Source organism: Gymnoscopelus microlampas (genome assembly GCF_963454915.1).
Source record: "Gymnoscopelus microlampas genome assembly, chromosome: 7".
NCBI lineage: Eukaryota > Metazoa > Chordata > Actinopteri > Myctophiformes > Myctophidae > Gymnoscopelus > Gymnoscopelus microlampas.
This window is the reverse complement of record NC_139944.1, coordinates 35911603-35934833: the sequence shown is the minus strand read 5'-3', so window position 1 is coordinate 35934833 and position 23231 is coordinate 35911603. Positions and strand designations below refer to the sequence as shown.

The following is a 23231-nucleotide window of genomic DNA, read 5'->3' as shown; positions in this document are numbered from 1 at the left end:
ACTCACAGTTTGTTAATGCTACACTTTTGTAACCAACTTTTCACATTATGTTTTTCCCAGGACCAGTGTAAAGCTGTGAGTTGGTGGACAGACCCAGGGGAAGAAGTCTACTCCTTGGGTCTCTTGCCCACCTCTTCTTCACCCTTCCTCACATCTCCCCACCTCCCACCCTGGGACCCAGCTGCTCAGACCTCTTCTGAATCCACTCCTACGCTGAAGTTCCCAAGCTCTCCTTCACATGCCCATTTGCAACGTCCACCTGAACTAGCCCTTCCCACTGGTGCTGGGAACCACGATCTGCCGCCCTCAAACTCCATCAATCAACAACCTCCATCTCTGGTCCCCTTGACCTGCCCTCAGCTGTCGCCCAGCTCCCGGTGACCATGTCAGTGCCCCCGGCACACGAGTTCCACTGGCAGAGCTTGGCTCGGCTGCCCAGTGGCAGAGTGTACCACACTGTGACTCAGGTGGGGGGGCAGATGTACATGCTGGGGGGCTGCGATGTTGCAGGGAGGCCCTGCCCCTCCCTGGAGCTGTACTCCCCTGAGGTAGGTAACAGGTACACAAAGTACACTGCAAAATGTAACTTGGAGAGTGTAAAAATGGTGATATTGAATGAGATATTTGTGATGTTTTCATCTGCCCTTTCGTCTGATCTGATTTATTTCAAGAAATAATCATGGAACTATACATATTATGAAATTATCTTACAAGTCATTTAAGCTAAACCAGCTTAATGATTCTGAATATCTTGAAAGGAGCCTGAAAAGACTGACTGGAAATAATATTCACCTGTTAAGCTTGTCAATTTATTTGCACTAGTGACATAATAATTACCATAATTGCTCACTTGACAGAAGCGTTAATTGTGTGAAAAGCTGAATTCAGGTCATTATTGTAAATACGATCCTTTTTTGCTCTTAATAACCTGACTAATTTAAGCAAGGTAAACCAGAAAGGTGCTTGAAAGAAATGCTTGATATTAAAATCTGAAAAAAGAAGGAAGAAAATTGTTTGATAATAAAATCTGAAAAGGGACAAAAAACTGCTTCAGCAAATGTGGTTCATGCTTTCCATTGAATCATTTAGCAGAAATCTTTACTCAGAGCAGTGAGCAGTTTACAGGGGGCGAGCAGGGCTGCAGTGTTTTTGCCTGAGCACACTTATTCCTCCCTCTCATACCTGCTGGATAAAATACATCCTCTATTTTATTACATTAGGGAAAATAAAAGTTTGACTTTCATTAAGGGGTTCATCCAATAATGTTTTGAAAATATTGTTTCAGTTTGTTAGAAAGATCAACTTCCCACATGTTTGTTTTTGTTTGTGGTTTAGTAGCGATGATGTGTTTACTGTAGCATGGGTGATGTGATGCTGTACACTGCCTGTTTTTGATAAAGCTTTTTACTACTGACTTATAATTTTGTTTTGTTTTTGTTATGTCTTTTATCGTTTGAAATTGTTTTACTTTTTATAGTTTGTTGAATAGATAGACATTTATTGATTCAGTTGTCATAGCAGCACCACAGTAGCTCTGGTCTAGCCTGGAGACCTGTAAAATCTGCCAGAGCTGGTCCTATGCCAGGGACTGTGCATTTCCTCATTGACCAGGTTTACGATGTGTACACAGTAGTAAACTACTCACAGAAACAAAGGCCACGGTGGGAAACCTCTCAGAACCTCACCTTTTGAGTAAAATCCACTATTTTGCCCAAGAAAAATGTACTCACTCAATACTGCCATCTACCGATCCGGTCAATAGAAAATGCTATTGACCGGATCTGTAGGTGGCAGTATTGAGTGCAAGATTAGCCGCAGACCACGCTGGGCAAGACCTAACTTGTTGAGTGTCTAAACGGAAGTAGGCTACTGGAATTTGGCAGAAGTACCGCCTAAGGAAGTAACGTTGAGGCTTTACAGATCTGTTAACGTTCTCCATACATTAAACGTGTGTTGCGATTGGTTGAATTGGACAGTTTCTGGGGGAAGTACATACAACGGAAGTACCACCCTAGACATTAGGTTGATTAGGTGGTGACCAGGCTTTTCTCCTCGGAGATGAAACAAGGCTGGGAACATGGCTAGCTGCAGACACACACAGACCAACAGACAGACAGACAGACAGGTGTGAAAACATAATCTCCAGCCCATCCTTCAGCCTAGCAGAGATAACAACTGGCAATATCCTAATCACAGACCTACATTATACACCACATATCACCAATGTACTCTATTGTATTGTAAGTTTGCACCTGCTCTATTCTATTTGCTCATGACCATCGCCATTATTTGTTTGTTTTTTTCCATCGTTGCCAGGGTGACAGGTGGATCAGTCTGACCCCCATGCCCACCTCCCGCGCTGGGGCAGCGGTGGCAGTGCTGGGTAAGCAGATCCTAGTGGTGGGAGGGGTAGGAGAGGACCAGAGCCCTGTGAAAGCGGTGGAGATGTACAACACTGAAGAGGGGAGGTGGAGGAAGAGGAGCTCACTCCGCGAGGCTATGATGGGGTTAGCCATCACTGTGAAAGGTGGGTACTTCATACCATACTATTTTCATTCTTCAATAGCAGGCTTTTTTTTTTGTAAGTCATGGTTACCGATATTGCCAGATTTGAATAAATGTGTTTTTTTATACAGTAATCCATTGGTTTGACAAAGTTACGCTGTATTGACTGTCATCTATATATTAATAGGGATATTGAAAGATTTGTTTTGTTTTTTATTATCTCCACCAGGGTGCATTTGTCCCTGTCTGTGTAACTGTCTGTAGCTAATCTTGCATTATACTTTGCCAGTCAGCAGCATGTCTATTGGACCTCAATTCTTGAATATTTCTCAAACTGGTCAACGACAACTACATTATGTTATTTTTGTGAATTAATAATCACACAGCAATTGCCACTCCAGGCTATGGCATATGCATGTACAAGATTCAAGATTCAATACGTTTTATTTTTCACTTATACAGGTACAAGCAGCGAAATGTTGCTGAGACGCCAATTGTGTTACATAACAAATAAATATTAAAACAAAAAAATAACAAATTAGAATAGAATGACAATAATTAAAAAATGTATATTCACCTGTTTCTTGGCTGTGTGTTTTCCACTTCCTGTCGGATTTCATTGGATATCATTAGTCATCTGACCGGTTTCATTGGATTTCATTGGATCAAAAGACAGGAAGTGGAGTGGTGGAACACAGTGAAAAGCCTAGGAAACAGGTGGATACAAAATATACAGTCATAGGGATATACGTTAATACTTAGGGACTTGTCTTAGACAGGCACAGTAACTTATAATTAGCAGCGTTTCCGCGTGCAGTAATTTCTGATCAAAACAGCAATTTTCATCCAAAATGTGCAAAGTGACCATGTGCAGATGTACAAAGCAACAGGATCAATCAATGTTCAAGTGTCACATAATAGTATGAGCAGCATTTCTCAAACAACAACAAGTGATCAAGCGTAGAGACAGTGTCATAAGACTTATTGTCTTATGTTTTCATGCCCCCTGCCAGGATGCTCTGAGTTGTAGCGTGGTAGAAGAATTTTTTAATCTTTTTTTGACATCTTGAATGATTTCAACTGTCTCATGTGGTATAGACACTGCCTCCCTTTCTTTGCCACAGTCTCTGTGTGCATACATACTGCAGGTCAGGTCCTTGGTGATGTGCACACCGAGGTACTTGAAGCTATCCATCCTCTCCACCGGCTCTTATGGGGTCTATATTAATAACTAGACAATAACAACGATCCTATTCCCCTTATTGGATGTACAGGTACTGTACTAGCCAATCATAGGCAGCCCGCCAGCACAACATTAGCCAGCATAAGCCAATGTTAGATTAACACCACAATATACATTTATAAACATAACAACATACCCCAAAACCCCTGAATCACGATGGTATTATTGTCTGCACACATTCAACTCAATTGTAACTTTCCGTTGTAATGATGTGAAAATTCTTCACTGTCTGTCTCAAGTTATTTTTCACTTTTTTAATGAACTTCATATCCTTTAATAAATATATTATGTTCTTTCCCCAGTTTTAATGAACCACAAATCCTTGATCATCTGTTTAAATGACACACTAAGACAAGTTTTCTTTCACTTTCTAATAAGACATGACAATTAAATATAAAAATAATACACATAGGAATTTCTGATCTGTATCTGTATAATTTGATTATACAGTACATGCAGTTCTATTTGAGAACACAATTAGTTATGGCTTGCCATGCTCACATATTTATTGACTCTCATAGTAATAGTTATTATTGTTATTGTCATTCTTACACATGATCCCTCTCTTTTCTCTTGCAAACTGTGACACGTGAACACACAGGTCTCTTTCCTGAGACTATGCTGGCATGGTTTGCAACCTTTCACATCTCATCCTACATGCCATTACTTTCCAGTTTTATGTACAATTGACCGTCAAATTATGTAGCCATAATGTCAATTGAATCAAGATGGTCAGTTGCTGTCATGGTGGACGGCTTTATTTAGTTATTTTGTTGTTTACACTGGATTATTTAAAACCTTCAGCAACATTATATGTTTATATGATTATGATTATATATGACCGTAGTGCACTTTTGGACATAGGATTATGTCAGATTTCTGATCTCCTATCCACATCTTTGTGGTCTGTTGAACTAGCAGAGAACAAAAAACATGGTGCCTCTCCAAGGAGAAGAAAGGGCATAGAGGAAAGCACCTAGGTATCGCTTAAATCCAAACCACACAAACCTCCTCACCCGAGCATTCTGCTGGCAAATGTACCATCTATTCTATGGAGAATAAAATGGACAAGATGAGGGCAAGGATTAAATTCATAATATAATGTATTTTGTTTCACAAATGCCTGGCTTTCACATACCATTCCAGACCAGGTGATCGCCCCAGCGGATCACTTCTCTGTATTTCATATGGATAGATCGGAGAAGAAGAAAATCTAAGGTTGGCGGTGATTTGTTTCATGACGAATGACAACTGGTGTAAAGCATGGGCAATTATAATCCTCTCATGCTCCTGTTCACCCGCCCTGGAACACCTATCAATCTGGTGCCGTTCTCCTCGGTTACATGCATGGGCCTTTATATTAATTGACAGGCTAACATTAACAGGGCTCTGTCGTTGCTGCACTACAAAATTAACAGATAACAAACGAAGCATCTGAACACTGCCATGATAACTCTCTGAGCCTTTAATAGGACGAACCTCAAAAACGTTATACCTATGCTTATCAACACAATGAATGTGTAAGAGAGAGTCAGGTGTTCAGATACTGTTGGAGGGATAATGTACAACCGGTTTTCACATGCCGAGCTACTCTTCCATGGCTCTCGGTAGAAATGTCACTTTGAACATCACTATTAGAATGAATGCATGCGACCTGGTGGAGCTTTGTGCTCTATTGAGCGTACCTCTCTAGTATTTAATTGTAATCTGACAAAAGAAAAGCAAAAAAAGAAAGCGAAATAAAAAAATATTTAGTTGACTTTTAGCGATGGACTGACTTATGGCTTACACAGATATATATAGATGTATTTTGTAAGCTAACCCTTCATCCATATACTATATATTTTTATAATGTAGTTTTCACAGTCAAAGACAAAAAGGATGTATATTACCCATCTCAAGGCTGCATTATTTTATGCTCTTGTTTTATGCACTGCTTTGTCTTTATTCTGTTCTAGATACGCTATTGTGACTTTATGTCTCAGAATTATTGAAATTGTTCTCACAGTTGCCTATATCACATTTGTGAGGAGAAAACACAGAATGCTGAGATATACTGTATAGTACAAGTCAAAATTGTGAGAAAAATTCAGGTCTTTCTAATTGTATTCAGCGGAAATGGGCTTCCATGCCCTCTGGCAATACAATTCTTATGCAGGAAGCATCATTCCTGAGCTCCAGAAGGAGGTCATTTTAGATTCACTGATTCACTGATTCTCTCTCTCTCTCTCTCTCTCTCTCTCTCTCTCTCTCTCTCTCTCTCTCTCTCTCTCTCTCTTCCCTTGTCTCTTATATTATCGCCTACTTACAGTAGATCTGTCTGCCTGCGAAATCCTGAATGTTAATTTTACCCTGAGGGTAACAATGTCTGTCTTACCTTCTGTCAATCTGTCTGCCTATCTGTCTGTCTGTCTGTCTGTATGTCTGCCTGGGTGTGGGTGTGTAGATGGCCGTGCCCTGGCAGTAGGGGGGATGGGAGCCGACCTGCTCCCTCGTAGCATCCTGCAGCAGTATGACCCGAGGAAGGACATGTGGGTACAGCTGCCTCCTATGCCCACACCCCGCTATGACACCAATGTGAACCTCCTGGGCAACAAAATATACGTGGCAGGTACGGGCAAGAGAGTGATAGTGTGTGTTTGTTTAGGCTTGTGTGTTTGCACTATATCAGGGGTAGGCAAGCTTTTTGGCCACGGGATCACTTCCAAGGTTGGCGAGATCTGCCTTTGCCGACAGAGAAAACCACAACGATTCTGCCATATTTTAGCCTGATGATTACAATAATAATTAGAATAAGTCAATAAATGAATAATGGTAAAACTATTTTGTCTGAAAAAACTAGGGAGAAAAGGGTGCATTTCGCCTTTCCGACATGTCGCCTTTCCGACGTTGACTAACCCTATACCTAACCCTAACCCTAACCCTAACCGCACGCGGAAGCCACTAGTCGGAGTGGTGAGATGTCGGAATGGAAGGAGCACCCCGGGAGAAAAGTGTAAAAAATATATGACTTGTGGTGATGAATAATTTGTGTGACTTTTAAAATACAGATGATAGCACATGATTCTGTTTTATTTACAAATAATATTTTGGCCACTTGGTTTTAAAATTCAAGATTAAAAAATAAAGAAGAAAGTTTCTCAGTTATAAAGAAGTTTATTTGTCAACATGACACCATAGTGCACTGCCTCGCTTCCGAATGGCCATCACCCTATAATAATAATAGTAGTAAAAGCAAGCATCACTGGACTTCAATATAAAATGAAACCAAAGAAATCTGTCCTGCTGAAAAATGGCATGAAATTAAATGAGCAAATCTAATGCAGCAACACAAAATAGTTTACAAAACTATCTTCTGTGAAAAGTTGGGCAACATCAGTAATGTCTGTCAATTCATCCAACTGGAGGGAGAAGCACACACAGGATTTGATATCCTTCTTCAGCTGCGCCTCCAAGCCATCTGAAAATCCCCTCACACCTCCGTATCACTAGTCTCCTGGACAACTGAAGGCTGTTGAAGACATAAATGATTTCAGTCCTGTTCTTAAAATGGCAAAACAAATCAACAGCAGCTGACAGCAACAGCTCCTTCAATATTATGCCATCCTGAAATGATTTATTGTGTGTAACACAAACGTGTTTGGAAGCTGCAGTGGTTGCATAATAACTTTACCAACCTGCCTCATGGAAACAGATTGCTGTGTTGTTGATTGATATTTCATTTCCTTCACCTTTTGGCTGGAAATGTCTTGTCAATGATTTGTCAATGAAGTGTCATTCCAAGTTCTCTTTCTTCGCCATCGCTGCGCTGTTGTTACAGACGAGACAGATACGTTTTCCATTTGACATAATGATGAAAGCATTATTATCTTCCCATTCTGTGTGGAAATGGTATGTCTTCTGTCTGTCTCTTCCCAAACTAATTATTAATACTGGTGTCTCAGCACTGTGGTTTAAGGTAGGAGTAGCTGTGTTACCTATACTAAACAGGTAACACACCTGCACCATTCATATACTGGCAGGGCCATTACTATATTAATTCACTCCCCTGATATGATTCATTAGGGATCACATTCGAACTAGCAAGCTGGCGTTTGATTCCGTGCATGGTCAGAATGGTTGTTTTTGTCTGGGTTTTCAAATTGCTCAGCAATCAACCAAAAAGCCTTTCAAAAAGTGTGTGTGTGTGTGTGTGTGTGTGTGTGTGTGTGTGTGTGTGTGTGTGTGTGTGTGTGTGTGTGTGTGTGTGTGTGTGTGTGTGTGTGTGTGTGTGTGTGTGTGTGTGTGTGTGTGTGTGTGTGTGTGTGTGTGTGTGTGTGTGCGTGCGTGTGCGTACTCTCCACAGCTGGCCGTCAGTGCAAAAGACCGGTGAAAGCCTTTGAGATGTATGACTCAGAGACCCGCTCCTGGACGGCACTACCCATGATGCCGTGCAAGCGCTCCTATGGGGGTACGTTGTGGGACCCCGCCGGCAGGCTGTGGCTGCTGGGGGGCTTGCGTCAGGGTGGAGTTCATCAAAGCTCCAAGTTCACCAAGAACGTCAACATCTTTGACACAAACCAAGGTGAGAGACTTTAGCCACTTAAAGCACAGTAAAAACTGACCGCTTTTTTCCATCTACACCAAATCCGCCAATCTTCACGTTTTCCTCCCATTGTTATCACCGTTATCATTCCATAGCTATGCAGACATGCAAAAGTGTCACTTTTCAGCTACAGTCACCTTTTTGAACCCAAATAGGGCAATTGTGTGACACCTGACCCGAAAGAAAACAACATGTTGTCACCTTTTTCACCTCGGGGCTGTTTGCATGCCTGGCTATGGTCCAGTAGGTCCATACTGGCCTACCAGGAGGCTCTGGTAGGCCGTTATCAGCCTTAATGCATGTGTCACGTGACATGTCCAAGTCCCGGAAAAGACGCACTGTGATTGGCCGGAAAAGACGCACTGTGATAGGCCAGTAGTCACTTTGATTGTCAGTTGGGACAACCAGAGCCGCATCGGGCCAGGTCTTCTGCATAGCCTTCTATTGGCGAATAGAGACAAAGCCCTGAACCGGAAGTTTAAGGAATGCACTGGAGTCTATGAGCATTTGTCACACAATCGACACGGCGACTCGCTTACCTTAGCTCGCTCGTCGGTGCCTCTCGTGGCTCAAGTTCTGATGGCGCACCTCCGTCGTGATTCGATCCCAGGAGGTTGGGGCTGAAAGTCGCTGACTAGGAGGCACGCCGCCGTGGCAGGTGCTGGTATGGGGTTTCGTGCTGTATTTCAATGTGACTCCGCCCCGTGACAGCACATGCGGTAACATTGAATCACCCATAGAATGGCTGCTAACTGCAGCCATTAACTGCCTCCTGGTAGGCCAGTAGGGACCTACTGGGACCATAGCTATGTGGTAACCCCATTCAATGGGATGATTTCTAGGTAGTTCTAGGTATCGGATGACCAAATCTCTTTGCCAAAAATAGCTTAATGACGAAAATAGGGATGCTGGGGTTCAAGTGGTTAAGTAGACACGCGTGCAGGTGACACACAAACACTTCTAAAAGAAGTTCCATTCCTTTCCCTCCTTTCAGCTTAATTGCACATCATTTCAGTAATGTCTGTGGTTCAATATACCCAGCATGCAGTGCACTTTCTCTATCTTCAGCATCAACCTTACCTTGTCATCTCATATGATGTTGACAGCTCGCATTCCTCGCTTTGACACTCTGGCATCAAGTACTGACACGTCGCAACAAATAAAAGTACCAATTAAACTCAACAGGGCTTATTCTCTCAGCACCACAGTGCTGCTGCGTCCCACAAACCAGGGAAATTACGTATCCTCCATCTACCAAAACAACAGGTGGACAAATTGAGGAGGGACTGGAGAGAGATGTGGTGAGTGCACTCGCAGGGGGAAGAAAATCAATAAGTCATTTCAGACAGTAGGATATTTGCACGTGCGCCTTGGGATTGGCCTATTTTTTTTCTTCTTCCCCCAAATGGAAGCCAAATGAGAGCAGTGTGGATGTCAGTGCTCAACAAATTGTGTGTGTGTGTGCGTGTGTGCACGCGTGCGTCGCCGTGTGCGCGTGCTTCTGCGCGTGCGTGTGTAAGAGAGGGAAAGACAGAGGGGGCATATAGGACTGTCATACATGATCACAAACCGTTCATACAGGTGTGATGTACACACACACACACACACACACACACACACACACACACACACACACACACACACACACACACACACACACACACACACACACACACACACACACACACACACACACACACACACACACACACACACACACACACACACACACTGACATCTGCACACACACACTGTAGCTGCTGTCCCAATGTAATTTTCTTGGAGATGAGATGGTAGATCTCATCAGGAGGCTGGGATGGGGATGGGGAGCATTTTAAATTACAGCACCCTGAAGCAGATTGCTTTATTATCTATATTCTACCAATATCTCTCTCTCTTTCTTTCTCTCTCTCTCTCTCTCTCTCTTGTGCACGCACACACACACACACACACACACACACACACACACACACACACACACACACACAATCTGCTGTCACCGAGCGATATTCTATTACCATTCCAATCTCATATCTCCAATATTAAGATATGCCCCAGTTAGGTGTATTCCTACAACATTTTAGCATTGTCTGCACTCTGCAGAACGCCTTGCGAGACGCAGTGAAAGCCGACCGCAGATACAAATTGCAGAGAACAGCAGTGGACGGAATTACTACCGCCCCTAACACAAGGCCTGGCTCTTCAGAGACTCTATTATCTCTCTGATTCAATTGCTCTCCTTTATCTCTCTCTATTTCTATCTCTCCTTTCTCTGTTTTTCTCTGTCTTTTTTTTTTTTACACCCTCTCCCACCAGATTTACTCTCAGGCGTCAACAATATGTGCAGGCATGCCCGGCACGCTTAACGCCTGCATAAAGTATGCATTCTACAAAGACAGAAACGCTGTCTTTGAGGGAACGCCTGTGTAATACCCCCCCTCTCTTTCTCTTTCTCTCTCTCTCTCTCTCTCTTTCTGCTGAGTCCCAGTGGGGCCTGGGGGATTGGGCTGGGTGTTATGATGTGTTGAGAACGCTCGCTAAAAAGACCACAGGAGATTGTGCTGCTCGCCTTCAGGAAAACAATAAAAACAGAGGCGTACTCTGAATGGGCTGCAGCCTCGGCCAGCTGCGTTCTCTTCTGTTCACAGAGCCTGCCTGTCTGTCTGTCTGTCTGTCTGTCTGTCTGTCTGTCTGTCTGTCTGTCTGTCTGTCTGTCTGTCTGTCTGTCTGTCTGGATGGCTGGCTGGCTCCTTTTATATCTCGTATCTCTGACTAATCATTGTCTCTATCTGTCTATGAGTTTGTGTGTCTGTCACTCTCTACCTTTCTCTCTCGTTCGCTCACTCCATCTCTCCCTCCTTCTCCGTTTCTATTGCTCCCCCCCTCGCTCTCATCCTCTTTTTATTCATGACTCCCCCTCTCTCCCACCTCCACCCGTCTCCCTCTTCCTCTCTCTCTCTCTCGGTCTGTCTGTCTGTCTGTCTCTCTCTCTCTCTCTCCCCCTCTCTCCCCAGCCCTAATAAAGTTAACTTCCAACCCCCACAGTCACGACACATCAGACCTGGTTTTCCCATCAGATAAATGAGCCTTAGCAACAACAAAGCGATATAAAAATAATAATAATACAATAATAATAATAATATTAAAAAAACTGTTTGAAAATGAACTTGGTGTTCTGGAGCAAGCTTCCTCTCTTCCCAGGAGATTCTCTGCACAAGATTACTGTTTCCTTTTCTTTCTAATGAGAGTCATTCTATTGTCATTTCTCATGCTCAACTGCAACATGCAGTAGTGTCGCACTCAGGTTCAGGTGTTGATAAAAGCCAAAGGCCACAGCAAATGCCCTCGTATTCTGACTGGGTGGCTTTTGGAGAAAGAAAGAATATCATTATATTCAATGTCAAGAGACCTTGGTTAGGACATTTGTAAAGGAAAAGAGAATGAGACAGATAGACAATATATTGTCATCGCCTGCAAACCCCCTCTCTCTTTGTAGTCCCTGCACTCTCTGTTCTAACCTTCACATTATCCTTGTGACCAGGCACGTGTCGTGCACACATAGACATCAAAGGGGGCTTGAGCCTCTGCCCTTTTACTTGTCTGTAAAAAGTGCCCTCTCCAGACCATGAATGCAGCATTTACTGTGGTGAAAAAATGCAAATGCCCCTCATGTCGTACCCAAAGGCAGCATTCAAGAGAATTGCCTTTTCCTAACTCTCCTGAACTTGAAAGCAGCATTTCATGTTGAAAGAATTGCTCTCTGTGTAGAAATCCATGCCTTACACCGCATCTCCGGTAAAAGGCTTGATTATACTTGACTCCTCCCTCTGCCCCCGTCTGACCCGGCTGACCATTCTCTACCCTGCATCGCCCCCTGCTGGTCGGGTGGACCTCCTACCTCTATCTCACCTGTTTCACCTGTCACCTCCTTCTCTCCAAATACTCATGCGCAATACTTAATCCCTGTCCAAATGGGCCAAAAAACTCACAACAACCACAAGGGCCCCGGGATTAATTTTAGCAACCTAATTTATCCTCTCTGCCTCCCACACTCCAACCCCCAAAAAATCACCTATAAAATAAACCTGGCCCTATTCAACATCAGGTCACTCCTTAACAAGCATTCCTCTATTCACGACCTTATCTGCGATGAGAAACTGGACATTATTTTTTTAGCAGAGACATGGCTTGACTCAGCTGGCGCAGTCCCCCTAGCCGCTGCTTGCCCCCCAGGTTACAGTTATGTTCACTCAGCACGTGATAACAAGAAAGGAGGTGGACTTGCCTACATTTTTTCAGACAAACTCAAATTTAAGCCTCTATCCTTAGGTTGCTTTTCATCCTTTGAATATCAGGCCACCATTCTAGAGACTCAATCCCCCGTGCTCATAATTACAATTTATCGTCCTCCAAAGAGCAGCAAAGCCGTATTCCTAACGGAAATATCAGACCTTTTATCCTTCTGCACATTAAACTACGACAGGACCCTGGTCACAGGCGACATTAATTTACACTTGGATAATGACACAGATGCTGTAGCTTTGGGGTTCCTACAGACTTTAAATTTCCATGACTGTATTCAGCACGTTGTTGGGCCAACGCACAAACATGGCCACACCTTGGACTTGGTGATCTCCAGAGGCCTAACCATCACAGTGGACAAGATTATTGAGAAGCCCGAGCTATCTGACCATCATGCAGTGTTCTTTAATATGGCTGTCTCGGACTTAGAGAAAAACAAGACAGAATATTGTGTGAAAAAACGTTTCTTTAGCTCAACGGCAGCCAGTGAATTCTCCCGTCTTCTGGCCTGTGCACCCCCCCTGCCTGATACCTCATCAGTGAATGTCTTGATACAACAGTTCAACCTTAATCTTGAGACAGCAGTCAATATAGTGGCCCCTATGAAATCCAAAAAAAGACAAAACTCCAAAGCAACACCCTGGATCAAAGACCATATTCGATCTCTAAAGAAAGAATGTCGTAGAGCTGAGCGGGGTTGGAGAAAAAGCAAACTCACCATCCACCTTGAGATCTTTAAGACATCAACAGTTGCTTATAACAAAGCCCTTCGCTTAGCAAGGCAGACTTATTTCTCTGGCATTATTAACAATAACAAAAATAATGCCAGAGTTCTATTTTCCACCATTGAACGGCTCTTGAACCCCCCCCAGTCATATAAGCAATCGCTCCCCGCTTCCAAAGCTAAATGTAATGAATTTGCATCTTTTTTTGACAATAAAATCCTCGACATTCGAGCTGATATTACAAACAGTGCCAGCTCAAACTCCTTAACCCCAAATGCGGCTACTGCTGCCAGGTGCAATAGTGTTAACCTCAGCAGGGGTAGCCTCAACTCATTTTATGAAATCGGCTTTGAGGAACTTCACAAAACCATATCTCAGATGACTTCATCCTCATGTTCCCTGGATACACTCCCCACTCCCTTTCTCAAAGAGGTTCTGGACAGTGTGCTTGCGGACATTCTAAGAATCATTAACTGCTCACTACAATCAGGTATATTCCCAGACTCACTTAAAACAGCCATTGTTAGGCCCTTGCTCAAGAAGCACAACCTTGACCCCCTGGTGCTGGGTAACTACAGACCCATCTCTAATCTGCCCTTTCTCGGCAAGGTCATAGAAAAAACAATCTTCCATCAGCTAGAGGTGTACCTACAGAACAATAAAATCCATAACAAATTCCAATCCGGCTTTAGAAAAGGGCATAGCACTGAAACAGCACTGGTGAAAGTAATGAATGATCTCAGGGTATCAGCTGACAATAAAAATGTATCCGTCCTCCTGCTCCTTGACCTGACGGCGGCGTTTGATACAATCGATCATACCATCTTGATTCAACGTCTGGAGGACTGGATAGGTTTGTCAGGCACGGCCTTGTCATGGTTTATTTCCTATTTATCAGGCAGAAGCTACGTTGTCAACTTAGCTGACTTTGACTCAGAGAAACATGACATCTGCTCTGGTATTCCACAGGGTTCAATCCTTGGTCCTCTATTATTCTCCCTGTACATACTACCACTGGGTGAACTTATCACCAGCCACGGAGTGAATTTCCACTCCTATGCTGATGACACCCAGCTATACCTCTCCGTAGCTCCAGATGACCCCAGTGCTCTTGACCCATTGTTGTCCTGTCTGTCCAGCATCAAATGCTGGATGAGCGAGAACTTTCTGAAGCTAAATGAGGACAAGACAGAAGTTCTCATAATTGGCTCTAGGGAACAGAAAGAATCAATAAGAAGTAGGCTTGGTAACATCACTGTAGGTAGTAACTCTACAGTCAAGAACCTGGGAGTTATAATAGACTCTGAACTGAATTTTAATACACATATAGGTCAAGTTATCAAGATTGCCTTCTTCCATCTGAGGAATATTGCACGAGTTAGAGCATATCTGTCGCTGGATGATGCAAAGACATTGATCCACGCTTTTGTTTTTTCTCGCTTGGATTACTGCAATGCTCTTTTCTCTGGACTGCCAAAGAAAACAACCGACAGATTACAACTCGTTCAAAATGCGGCAGCCAGAGTTTTAACTAAAACTAAGATGAGGGAACACATTACCCCAGTTTTAGCTTCACTACATTGGCTCCCGGTTGTTTTTAGGATCGATTTTAAAATTCTTTTGCTTGTTTATAAGGCTCTCAACGGTCTGGCACCCTCCTACCTCTATGACCTCCTCCCCAGACACGTCCCAAACCGTCCCCTCAGGTCTTCTAGTGCAGGCCTACTTGAAGTGCCTGTAATGTCATATAAAAAATACGGCGAAGCAGCATTCTGCTTCTACGGGCCAACGGCCTGGAATAAGCTTCCTCTGCACCTAAAACAGGCACCCTCTGTAGACAGTTTTAAAGCACAGCTCAAGACTCATTTATTCACTCTTGCTTTTAGTTGATTCTGCTTCTTCTGAATCTCTGTGCTGTTGTTTCTGTCTTTATCGCTGCCTGACCCACTGCCTTTTATCTTTAAGCTTTTATCTCTTGCCACTGTACTTTGCCACTGCTCTATTGTTTTAATTGTTTTGCTTGACCCGCTGCCTCTTATTTGTAACCATTACTTCTTGCCATTGCCCTTTTTGCCTTTTGCTCTATTATTGCCATTGCTCTAATGTTTTTTGCTTTTACCCTGTGTTTTGTTTTCATTTTTTTCTTTCGTTTTCTGTAAAGCACTTTGAGCTGCATTTATGTCATGAAAGGTGCTATATAAATAAAGTTTATTATTATTATTATTATTATTACTTAGTTGAGCACAAGCTCACAATGCGTTGTGAGCTTGTAGATCGGCTATTTTTTGCCAAAACTGACCTTTTAGAAATGTCATCCCCTACCCTACATTCTCTGCATGTCCCTGCTTGTGACAAGTGTGTGTGTGTGTGTGTGTGTGTGTGTGTGTGTGTGTGTGTGTGTGTGTGTGCGTGCGTGCGTGCGTGCGTGCGTGCGTGCGTGCGTGCGTGCGTGCGTGTTAGTGGACGTGTGCTGATTACCCCTGCTTAGTTACTTTGATGTTAGCACAGGTCACGGTAGTGTGTAAAAGGTTGCCTGCCTCATGTCCAACTGAAAGTGGAAAATAGTTGTTGTGCAGACACACACACACACACACACACACACACACACACACACACACACACACACACACACACACACACACACACACACACACACACACATGCAATGTCCTTAACCATTGAGCCCTAGCATCCCTTTTCTGGGGGAAGCACACAGCGATCTGTTGTGAGCTTGTAGATCGGCTATTTTTGGCAAAGGATTTGGTGTAGTGGGAAAAAAGAGCAGACCAAGTACAGAGGCAACTCATGTTCAGAAGAAAGGGAGTTCCACCCCGCATCAACTGACCATAACCTGACTCTGTGCTGGTATCTAGACTACTAGCACCTTGTAATACATACAAAGGGCATTTAATAGCCTGTGTTGCTCCAACTCATGTCCAGTTTACTAAGAACAGAGGGTTTAAGTGGTTAACCACTTGAACCCCAGCATCCTTATTCTGGGGGGAACATTAGCCGCAAATAGCAGATCTACAAGCTCACTACGCATTGTGTTGCGATGCGTTGTGAGCTTGTAGATTATTTTTGGCCAAGAGATTTGGTGTAGACGGAAACAAGCGGTCGAAGTACAGTTGTAACTCAAGTCCAGTTCTCTAACACTAGAGGGTTTTAAGTGGTTAAGACGGCACACACCCACCATATGGTTTCTCCCCACAGGAGTGTGGTTGAAGTCTGAGGAGACAGTAGCCATGAAAACTAAGAGAGCTGACTTTGCTGCCTCCTTCCTCCGCGGTAGAATGGTGGTCGCCGGGGGACTTGGTAAGTCATTTAGTCAACTTTATTTATATTGGACCTTTTCAAACAGTAGTTACAAAGCACCTCTCAACGGGGTCCTAACGAATAAGAAGGGGAAAACGCATAATAAAACAGACGTGAGGGACCTCACATTATTGCACATCCCCAGTAACAACTGCATGCTGCAGCAAATCCAATTGAAAAGTAATGTACTCAGTCTGTGGACACATTTAAATTTACATTTCCATTTTGTGCAACCTTGGGAGGCTTGGAATTAACTTTTTTCAACCCCTAGTTCAGAAAATGCTGATTTTGACCACATCCCTGTGTGCGTGCGTGCCTATGTGCTTCCAGGTCATGAACCTTCAGCGCTGGACACGGTGGAGGCCTTCCATCCCCAGAAAAAGAAATGGGAGAGGCTTGCTCCCATGACAGTGCCCCGCTGCTCTGCCTCCTCGATTGTCATCAGAGATCGCCTCCTAGTGGTGGGAGGAGTGAACCAGGTGAAGTATTGTAGCTGTCTATCTGTCTATCACATCGACAGACAGACAGCCTGTTGAAATGCTTTAAGTGAACGTTTAACGGTATCTTGAACATATGGTTTTACAGTCAAACAATAGAATCCTGAATGTATTGGAAGTACTACCGATGCCCAGATAGCTCACTTGTAGATCAGCCATTTTTGTTATTCGTCGTATGAGAACATATGGGGGGGGGGGGGCTCTCAGCTTTTGTCAGCTGTAAGAAGGGGGGGCTCCAAGGAAAAAAGGTTGGGAATCACTGATCTAGAATTAGTATTGTGTCTGAGTATTCGGAAAAATACCCAACCACACCCAGCCCTATAGGGTTGGGATTTTAAAGATTCTTGTTCCTTAACGATTCCCTCTTAACGGTAACGATTCCTATAGGGAGTTCCAAATGGACCCTTACAGGTCTGTAACTACTTTTATGGTGGTCCTTGAAATTAAAAAGTTGTAGAACCACCGGTATTGTAATTATAGCAGACGTAGTGCTGTGCACATACCAGCTCTGACAATGTGATAAACCGGTTTCCGCAAACGGTTCCAAATGTGATGGAACCGACTCCGGTTCCTCAACGTTGCATGGATCCGGTTCCCCCGGTTCCCCCGGTTCCGGATCCCAACCACACTTCGCCCGACTAACATCTGTCCTCTCTCTCTCCATGTGTCTGTGTGCCTGTCAGGTCCCCAGTGCAGCTCATGAGATTCTCTATGTGAAGGAAGAAGAGTATCTATAGGCTGAACCACACAGAACAGTCTACAGCAGCCATTCTCAATCTGTTCAAGTTCAAAGACCCCTACAGTTTGATATGCATTAGGCCATGGACCCCTATTTGATACGATTTTTATCTATGGGATCCTAATCTACACTGTTAAATCCTCTGTGTCAACGTATCAATCAACCCAACAATCTAACTAACAATCAACAGTGGAACCCCCTCGAGGACCCCTGGGGATCCCCGGACCCCATGCTGAAAACCACTGGTCTACAGTGTTCGACAGGTGCTGAAGCCTCACTTATACTTAGTCGTACGATGTTGTTCATTTTCAACTAATTAAAGATTTTGGCGCACAACGACATTTCAATTTAGGCTTAAGAGATCAGCCATTCATCCCAATCTTTGTTTTCAGCACAATTCACTGACATAAGAGCCGTAGCACAATAGCATTATACAGGGAAAGTGGGAAGAGGACTTTGATGAGGACTTCTCTCACAGTACAGCATGATGATGTGACAGAAAACACTGCCCCCTGCTGGGGTTAATTGACATCGCTGCTGAGAAACATGTTTACAATATAGGTTTCAGCCATTTGGCTGTTATGCAGCACTAATTACAATCAGTGCGACTGACTGTAGGGCAAGATTATACATACAGTACACCCAAACACATACGCATGGCTTCTCAAATTTAGTGACGTGTGCGCATGCACGCACGCACACGCACGCACATAGCCTGGCATGGTCAGACTAATATCACTGCGTAGATATTAGTCTGGAATCTCAGTGTGGAACCTGCATTTCCCCAAAAAATGCCTCTGGTGATAAAACCCGCCCCACTGGGCCTTGATTGGTCCCTCACAACTTCGGAGGGAGAGAAAATCTCTATTGAGAGGGGCCAGACCTAATCTGCCAAGGGCAATTTTTTTTTGCAATGGCAGATTCGTCTGGAACCAGGCTAGCACCCACTCACACACGCACACACATGCACACACGCGCACACGTGCACACACACACACACACACACACACACACACACACACACACACACACACACACACACACACACACAATGGAGGAGCTGGCTCTTTCTCTAGGTGAATTTTGGTATGATACACTTTAGTGTGATACTATGCTGTAGTACATATTTGCGGTGATACATTTTGTAGCCTTTATGTCTGTTGTAGACAGAAATTATATTTATTCCTGAACTCCTTTAATGAATACAATATGTCTTTTATTTTGTATTACATGTTTTTTTGTTTTTAAACAATGGTGTGTAATTTGTTAAGATTTGAAGGGTTATAATGTATTTTATTGTCCCCTTAAGATGCACATGAATGATTTTGTACTGTTCATTTTACTAGATGATGCATATACTGTAACTAGTGAAAGGCATTTTAATCTGTGATGAGTCAGCTGGTAGCAGCACTTATACAGTAGTAAGCCAATTTTGCACTGTAGTAGTGGACTTTTGCCTATAGTAGCATAATCTTTGTTCATATTGCACAAGAATGCTGTAGTATCACACATTTGTGTTGCATTTATTTATTTATTTTTTCATTAACTTTGACAGTATATCCTCTATACTTCAATTCTATGTTTCCTTTTTCATTGATTTTCATTCGGTTGAGATGTATTGTTTATTGACTGGATAAAGTAAATTACCATTCATTATTAGCATCATACTCGGGTTGTAATTTCATAGCACAAATACTGATAATGATCTATTGATATTCTGATGACTGATAGCCACCATCAGTCAAAACCCTAAAATATGATTAATTGGTTCTTGAAAGAATCCCTAGCTAATAAGCCTTATATGCATTAATACAGTACATTATAATTGCCCTCTATAACTAAAATTACAAATGAAAAACCTGCTGGAGTAAAAGATTAACTATTTCTAAAATAAAACAAATATTTAAGGTGTTTTTAATTGATGCTTTTTGTTATAGAGGGCAATTAAAATGCATTAAGGCATATAAGGCGTGTTAGCCAGGGATCCTTTTAAGAGCTGATTGATATGCAATGATCCCATTGCGTGTTGAGAGTTCATCTTCTGAATCTCTTGTTTTGTCAAATACTACAATGAATCCCTGGACGATCTGTTTAGCTTTAAAGTATTGTGTTGCAGACCTGCTCATAGACAATCTGTGATGTGCAGTATAGAGGGTGCCCTGCATACTCACTCTGTACCAGTAGATGGCAGTGATTGCTCACAGGAAGTAAAGTTGTGTGGCACATTCTTGTAGGTGTAGTGCAGCATCTAGAGGTTTCAGAGAGGGGAACACTTTCTATGAATCCCATGTCTCAAAAACATTCAGACTGGTTTAGCTATCAAACACACACACACACACACACACACACACACACACACACACACACACACACACACACACACACACACACACACACACACACACACACACACACACACACACACACACACACACACACACACACTCACACACACACACACACACACACACACACACACACACACACACACACACACACACACACACACACACACACACACACACACACCATTAGTATTATTGTTGTAGTTTAGTTCTTTCACTGACACCAAACTGAAAATGTAATTTATACTTTGTTGCATAACAGTTATGTTGGTCGAAAAGAACTGATTCAATCAATTCAAAATTTTTGGCAATCAAAACTATTCTGCAACAAGGTATAAATTAGGCTATAAATTAGGCTTAAGCCCTCTTGAAATAGCCTGTAGTTGACCCTCACAAGAGTAGAGGCACATAAGAGCAGTCATTCACTCACTCACTCACTCACTCGCATGCACACGCACAGTGTGTCACAAACACACACACACACACACACACACACACACACACACACACACACACACACACACACACACACACACACACACACACACACACACTCACACACACACACACACACACACACACACACACACACACACACACACACACACACACACACACACACACACACACACACACACACACACACACACACAAGTCTCCTGTAATAAATGGCTTGATTACATTCAAGAGGGGTTGGCTGCGTGTTTGTGGCTGTACTTCATGGCCACTGTATTCCTCTCTGTGTTTTTTCCACATTAACTCAGTTAGGCTAATTACCCTGGTGTAGCAGTGAGAAAAAGACAGGCAGGCAGGCAGGCAGGCAGACAGACAGACAGACTGACATGACTGGACTCCAATTCAGACTGCAAGTGTCATGTTTAAGTCTTCCATAAGTGATCCCTGTCAGAGTCACAGAATCATCCTGAGTTCATGACGGGTGTGTCCTTCCAAAGTGAGTCACTTTCCATCTGAAAATAAAATGTCAGAGAAGTTCTGTCTCTGATGAAGCTCTGACAAGGTAAAAGTAACTAAAACCACAATAGAATGCAAGTTGATGTCAATACCCTTCTTCAAATGTGCTGCAATGTTTTTGAGGAATCACCTGCGTTTTGTACGGCGTGGCTCTGTAGGAGGTGAGCCATCTAGAAATGGGTCTGTGGGTCTGCCTGTGAGTCTGGGGTTAATCTCACAAACCGCTGGTCCGATCAGTGCCAAGTGTTCAGGCTGTCAGTGGACCAAGATATACCTCTGCGATAAAAACAAATCCACATATGACTTATATTTTTGGAAATATTTAACTTAGATTTTATAATGGAAGTCAATGGTGTCTAAATATAGAGTAGAGTCATATACAGTACATGATAGATATCTCATACTTGACTGACATCACAGACTGGCCACATGAACTCCGAGATCCACAATAAGCCACACTGTTATTAGACCCTGTCTTGTTATAGTGAGAGATTAAGTATCAGCTTGCAGTGTAAAAATGAATGAATAGCATTTTGAAATGAAAGCCTGTGGAAAGAAGGTGTTTTCCTTGTCACTCGTTTTCACTCCACATGTCATGAGATGACAACTCACAAACCACAAACCTGATAGTAAAAATATTTCCTTGAAATACTACAATTCGATCTGCTTCACAGGAAAAAATATATTTTAGATCCATTAAACACAGTTGGAGCAACTGAAAGACGGAAGTGATACCAGCCATGCTGTACGGCTTGGAAAACTGACCAAAAGACAGGAGGCGGAGCTGGAGTTGGCAGAATCGAGGATGCTACAATTCTCATTAGGAGTGACAAGGAAGGACATGATCAGAAATGTCAGGTTAGAAGGTTTGGGGTTAAAGCAAGAGAGGCGAGGTTGAGATGGTTTGGAGGAGGGATGAGGGGTACATCGGGAGAAGGATGCTGAAGATGGAACTGCCAGGTAAGAGAAGAGGACGGCCAAAGAGGAGGTTTATGGATCAGGTGAGAGACTACATGTAGGTGGCAGGAGTCACAGAGGAAGACGGAGAAAACAGAACCAGATGGAAACAGATGATCCTCTGTGGCGGATGGGAATTAGCCAAAAGAAAAATAAGGGGCAGCTGAAAGATGAGGCAACGGCAAGCAATCATGAATTGTCATAACAAGAGTTGGTTTGTCTGGTTCTTGTTTGCAAAGACTTTAAACGTCATGGGCTGTCACGTGTTGTATAATCGTCTGGAAAATTTTAGGCCTATTTATATAGTCAAATATTGCATTATCTGGAAAATTGTGTGTGTGTGTGTGTGTGTGTGTGTGTGTGTGTGTGTGTGTGTGTGTGTGTGTGTGTGTGTGTGTGTGTGTGTGTGTGTGTGTGTGTGTGTGTGTGTGTGTGTGTGTCACTGTGTGTGTGTCACTGTGTGTGTTTGTCTAGTCAAAGTACATATTGTCTCCTATTTCCCCAGCTCATTCCTCCCTCTATTTTAGATGAACCGAATGACATCCAAGTGTATCTCATCATCACAAATATGTTAAGATATTTTTAAAGCATCATATTTCCATCAGTAGTAATAAAGTCACTGTTGGCTAAACATTATTGCAGGGTTAATCCAGTTCATTCATGGACATTTGAATTTTGTACATCATTTATCAATCATTTCTCCAGAGGCTGTTTTGGTTAGACATTTCAAATCAAATGTTCAAATCAATCCACACATTAAAACATAACTTTGACAAAACAAAAAGGCACCATGAAGTGTATTGGATTACCTATCTCAAGTGAGTTTTATGTCTCTGCAAGCTATCTACTTTCATACCATACTATAGAATAGAATAGAATAAAATTATTTTATTAGCATCAATAAAAGCAAACCATTAGAAATGCGAACATGGATCAAATCACAAAAAAAGCTTGTGTCCATTGTGGGGTTCTCATTGAAAAGCACTGGCAGAATCCGCCGCTTATGGCAGAATTCAAGTTCGGTGTGACCGCACTCTCATACATGT

The 23231-nt window shown here is 42.9% G+C and overlaps 1 protein-coding gene across 1 annotated transcript; it reads left to right on the top strand.

Annotated features, from left to right (window-relative positions):
• Positions 1 to 383: 383 nt before the first annotated feature.
• Positions 384 to 17990, top strand: klhdc8a (kelch domain containing 8A; the record flags this gene model as incomplete). The annotated part of the gene is made up of 7 exons (XM_084062583.1): positions 384 to 548; positions 2317 to 2527; positions 6195 to 6359; positions 8094 to 8312; positions 16574 to 16675; positions 17006 to 17154; positions 17856 to 17990. 7 exons carry the CDS (start codon positions 384 to 386, stop codon positions 17907 to 17909), a joined length of 1065 nt encoding a protein of 354 aa, XP_083918709.1. The 3' UTR covers positions 17910 to 17990.
• Between the last annotated feature and the right edge of the window lie 5241 nt (positions 17991 to 23231).